A 5,740-nucleotide genomic window follows, 5' to 3' on the forward strand; every position below is an offset into this window, starting at 1 on the left:
ACCAAAAGCCAACATTGCAAGCATCAAGGACAGCCACAAGTACCTGGGGATCACGCAGACAAATGGGAACCACAAAGAGGTCACTCGGAAAGCTGCAACCACTAAGTACCTGCAGAGGTTCAGGCACATCCTGAGAAGTCATATGAATGATAAGAACAAGATCTGGGCTATAAACACCTACACCCTGCCTGTGATCAGGTATCCTGCTGGCATAAAAGGCTGGCAAAAGCCAGTGACATCAAGACAAGAAGGCTCCTGACCATGCATTATCATAGTCCAGGATGAGACAACATACATTCACGAATACATCAGGGAAATGCCCCGACAGACTGTGTGCTTAGTGAATACCTCAGGCAGCAGAAACCCAAGTGTTAGAATGAAGTTACCTGAAGTGCCTAAATTCTATGCTTTATATTAACTAAAGTGTTATATAGTCATATAACTTGATAAAATGTAGAGGGTCACGGCAACAGTGGTTTCTATGTTAATCGGGGCACTCGGGGAAATGATCTGATACCAATACAACATCCGAGATCTCTGTCCGGAAACCCAGAGAGATATGTCCATTCACATATGGAAAACAGAAAAAGAAAATGTTTCCTTTTCAAGAGGTTTCTTTAGCCTTTTTTCATACACTCGAACTTTTTGCGTATATAGTAAGCCTATACTAGTTCAATGATTTAAAAACAATGCATGGGCAAATTCAATGAATTGCACAGTGATATAAACATCAGATCAGATGTTTATAGGTCAGATTTCCTGAAGTTGTTTACATGTTAGTGGAGAACCTAATGAGTCCCATAGAGGATGGAAGATTTCTAATAAAACAAAGCCATATAGTCAGTCACTTACCTTCTTAGTGTAGTGCTGAAAATATATTATTCCAATACAGTAACAGTTGCATTTTCATTTGTTATTCTTGAATACCATTTATGTAATATAGTTCCATACTCAGTAACGTTTTTGTTTTTGTCAATGGATGTTGAATTAAATCTAACATTGGTAACTTTTGGTGGGTTTGCAGAATTGCACAAATACAGGTATCTTTATTTTGTAGTTATATCCACGTTATATATTCTGATACTCTGCTTTAATTCCACTATAGTGTACCTTATTTGGACTCACAAAAACCTTCACGAGCCAATGTACATTTTTATTGCAGCTTTGTTAATCAACTCTGTTCTTTACAGCATGATTATCTATCCAAAGCTCTTATCTGATGTTTTGTCTGAAAAACAGATGATATCATATCCACTCTGTCTTTTCCAAGGATTTTTATATTACACCTCAGGTGGGTCAGAGTTTTTACTGTTGGCAGCAATGGCATATGACAGGTATGTGTCTATATGTAAACCCCTGCAATATCCAGTTATTATGAATAGAATAACTATTTATGTATGTCTGATTTTAGCTTGGCTTATACCTGCTTTTGAAACCTCAGTGCTGGGTGTGTTGTATTCGAATGTCAAACTCTGTAGCTTTACCCTGACAGGAATTTTTTGTAACAATTCACTTTACAAGCTTCAGTGTGTGCCCTCGGTCGCAATATCTATATATGGTATGGTCACGTTGATAAACATTGCCCTTCTACCTTTGCTTTTCATACTTTTTACATACATCAGGATTATTAGAATATCATATCATTGTTGTAGAGAAGTGAGGAAAAAAGCTGTAAAGACATGTTTACCCCACCTGCTGGTGTTAATCAACTTTTCCTGTTTTATTTTCCTTGATATAATTATAGTTCGACTGGATTCTGATCTATCAAAAACTCTTCGTTTGACATTGACGTTTCAGTCAATTTTATTCCATCCTCTTTTAAATCCAATCATATATGGACTCAAAATGAATGAAATTTTCAAACATATCAAAATATTGTTGTCAAGTTTAATAACACTGGTATTACTGCCCTATTATCAAATGTATGGCATATAATTTTAAATTGTAATGCAAACTAGATAATGGAGTACCTTTTCTCTGATTTTACATACTAGACAGAGGAAAAGAGATCAAATTTATAGAAATGTCATGACATTTATGTAAATGTTCATTTCTGTTCTTCTATTAATGACAACAAAATGGTCATAAAAAACAAGACGAACAATTTCTTAAACTGTTTCTGGTAATGTTTAAATTCTAAACATCTCATATGCCTGCATTTCACATTTTCCCTTCTTTATTGTCATAGATTAGTATTTACTATTGTATATTCACATAAAAATAATTTAGTAGAATGAATCAATTAGTAGAAGTCTCTCTTTGATGCTGACAAGCATATGAATATTCATCACAGTGTCTTCTGTTTTAATAATAATAATAATGGATTGGATTTATATAGTGCTTTTCAAGGCACCCAAAGCGTATTACAATTCCACTATTCATTCACTCTCACATTCACACACTGGTGGAGGCAGCTACAGTTGTAGCCACAGCTGCCCTGGGGCAGACTGACAGAAGCGAGGCTGCCATATCGCGCCACCGGCCCCTCTGGCCAACACCAGTAGGGTAAAGTGTCTTGCCCAAGGACACAACGACCAGGACAGAGAGCCCAGGGATCGAACCGGCAACCTATCCTTACAGTTGCGCTTCCCAACCCCCTGAGCCACGGTCGCCCTTAAATATTTTTTACTGTTTTCTCAGTTATATATATTTAAGGGCGACCATATATATATTATATACACTCAACAAAAATATAAACGCAACACCTTTGTTACTGCTCCCATTCCCCATGGGATGGACGTAGAGACCTAAAATTCATTCCAGATACACAATATAACCATCCCTCCCAAACAGTTGTCACAAATCAGTCCAAATGTGTGGTAGTGGGCACATCTGCTATATTGAGATAATCCATCCCACCTCACAGGTGTGCCACATCAGGATGCTGATCTGACATCATGAGTAGTGCACAGGTGTACCTCAGACTGCCCACAACAAAAGGCCACCCTGGAATGTGCAGTTTTGTCTCACAGCAAAATGCCACAGATGCCACAAGCAATGAGGGAGCGTGCAATTGGCATGCTGACAGCAGGAATGTCAACCAGATCTGTCGCCCGTGCATTGAATGTTCATTTCTCAACCATAAGCCGTCTCCACAGGCGTTTCAGAGAATATGGCAGCACATCCAACCGGCCTCACAACCGCAGACCTCGTGTAACCACACCAGCCATATAACTGTTTTCTCAGTTATATATATTTATGCAGCTAAATAAGGTAATTAAAATTAGCATGACCAATTGTAAAATCACCTCCATCAACTACATGAAGTTTACAATACTTAAAAAAAATAGGTTTTTTTAAATGAAAATTCTTTTGAACTTTCCATAACTCATTATTTATAAATGTAATATAGTTAAAAACCTTAACAAAGCATAAATGGACTAGTACTTTTATAGCACCCTTCTATGCAGTCAAAGCACTTTCCACAAGAAGTCTTATTCACAAAATAACATATTGTGAATATATAACATATTCATACAGCACTTTTACCATGACGAAGTGCTTTTTAAAAAATTTCTTATGGTTAAAATCTATTGTCAACAAGCATGTTACTGCTAGGAATTTTTTACCCATACCTTAAAAAAATTTCACTTGATGACTGCAAATCTGCAAAACCATTTTCATCTGAGCATGTCCTGTTTTTTGATTGTGATGTTCAAATTATTGGACAAGTATGACTGGACAGAAATTGTCATGCATTTTCAGCAATTAAGAAATTAAGTTTGTGACGTGACCCTTCGCCAGCATAGTTTCTAGCTCTGCTCACATAGTCACAGTTTTTCACGCATCCTGTCATACAAGTTAGTTATTTTGAGGCCTATCCTACTATGGACACTTCATTAACCAGAGACTCATGGAAAAAGGAGATTGTTCATTCTCCCTTAAAGAAGTTTAAAGAATCCTCCGTTACTAAGGATGACCTCAACAAGGTTATTGCTAATGGCTTAAAGCTAGCACTTCAATAACAACAAAAGTCCCTCAATGCAATAGTTGCCTCGGCAGTCAGAGAAGCTATGGACTCTGTCTCAGTCCCTGCTTTACACGACTTATGCACAGAGCTTCAAAAGACCAATGAAGTGGTAAATGATGTTAGCGGCAAACTCGAGAGAGTGGCTACAGTGGCTAAGTGTACTCAAGACCGAGTGGATTCAGTGCAAGCAGCTGCACGAGAGGACAGACGATTGACTATCAATCTAAAGAAACAACTTGACCAACTCGCTACAAAGCTCACAGATCTGGAGCACAGGGGTCGCAGGAATAACGTCGGACTTGTTGGCTTACCAGAAATGACAGAGGGCTGTTGGCTACATCAAGGCTAATCTCCCTAAAGCTGGGCATACACTGTGCGATTTTTGGCTCATTTTGAGACGATTTTTCAGTCGTGCAACCATTTTGGTGATCGGCCCGAGTTTCGCCTTCATCATGTGTTGTGCATCGTATAGTATACGTGGGGTAACGAGAAGCGATTAACACCTCACGACCAGCTCCCGATCATCAGTCGTTTGGTCGTAAGAAAATCAAACCTGTTTGAAATCCTGTTGGCCGTTGTGAGGGTGTCAACGCAGCCTCTCACACTGCGCACGTGCAAACACAGTAATGAAAGTGAAAAGATGGGGCAGCACAGCAGTGCAGCGTGTGATCTGGACACAAGTGATGGAGGCACAACTTGTAGAACTTTGGCAAGCTCATCCGAGCCTTTTCAGTGTGGCCTCACAATATCATCATGACCACAACAACCGTGAATATAGTTGGATGGACATTGCTACTCAATCACAGCTGCCTGATCAACGTTTTTCATTAGCAATTTAGCAAAGTTGATGGTGGTGGTGTGCGTGTCTATTGAGTGAAAGACAGAGAGGGAGGGACAGCACAAGAGCCAAAACAGTTCAGGGGGCCGGCCGTGCGGACAGCAACGTCGGCGACGGGCAAACAGTTCTTGGGGCCGACCGTGCACACGGCAATGGGGGCGGCGCAGACAAAACAAATCAGGAAGCCGGCCACGCGGAAGGCAGTGGTGGAAACAGAGCAGGTCCGGAGGTCAGCTGCGATGCCAGCGGCGGCAACGAACTGTCTCAGGAGGCTGGCCTCGACGGCCATGACGCTCAGCTAGAGACCGGGAAAGCGGCCGGCAGAGGTGAAGCGGAACAGGACGAGCTGGAACTGATGACGGTGTGGCATCCGCAGGACCAGACGAGGCAGGACCAGACGCTGAAGCTGGATCAGGCAAAGGCGAGGCTGTAGCTGGACCAGGCAAAGGTGAGGCTGAAGCTGGACCAGGCGAAGGCGAGGCTGAAGCTGGACCAGGAAAGGCGAGGCTGGATGAAGACACAGAGGCTGGACCTGACGGCAGCGGGACGGCTGCGGAACCTGACGGCAGCGGGATGGCTGCGGAATCTGACGATGGTGATGCTGCAGACGGTGATGCTGCACTTGACGGTAATGTTGCAGTTGACGGTGATGCTGCAGTTGACGGTGATGCTGCAGGCGGAGATGTGGATGCTGCCGGTGACGGTGTAGAAGTCGCAGGGGATGATTCAGCAGGTGACGGCTGAACAAACTTCCCCGGACCCTCCAGCTGACGCGAGGATGTGCTTGCTGGGTCCTCCAGGACCCCCAGCAGACAAGGCATGAGGCTGGACGGGCTTCTCGGGTCCTCCAGCAGACGTGGCATGAGGCTAGACAGACTCCTCGGGCCCTCCAGCAGACGACACTTGAGGCTGGACGGGCTCCTCTGGCCCCC

The 5,740-nt window shown here is 42.6% G+C and overlaps 1 protein-coding gene across 1 annotated transcript; it reads left to right on the forward strand.

Annotated features, from left to right (window-relative positions):
• The first annotated feature begins 966 nt into the window (after positions 1-966).
• Positions 967-5,517, forward strand: LOC146650591 (olfactory receptor 6N2-like). Its single transcript, XM_085383566.1, has 3 exons — positions 967-1,899; positions 4,990-5,223; positions 5,449-5,517. Exons 1-3 carry the CDS (start codon positions 976-978, stop codon positions 5,515-5,517), a joined length of 1,227 nt encoding a protein of 408 aa, XP_085239692.1. The 5' UTR covers positions 967-975.
• Positions 5,518-5,740: the final 223 nt, after the last annotated feature.

This window comes from Rhamphochromis longiceps, linkage group LG16 (genome assembly GCF_057381845.1).
Source record: "Rhamphochromis longiceps isolate RC_006_pf linkage group LG16, R_longiceps_female_GT1.1, whole genome shotgun sequence".
In the NCBI taxonomy this organism is placed as follows: domain Eukaryota; kingdom Metazoa; phylum Chordata; class Actinopteri; order Cichliformes; family Cichlidae; genus Rhamphochromis; species Rhamphochromis longiceps.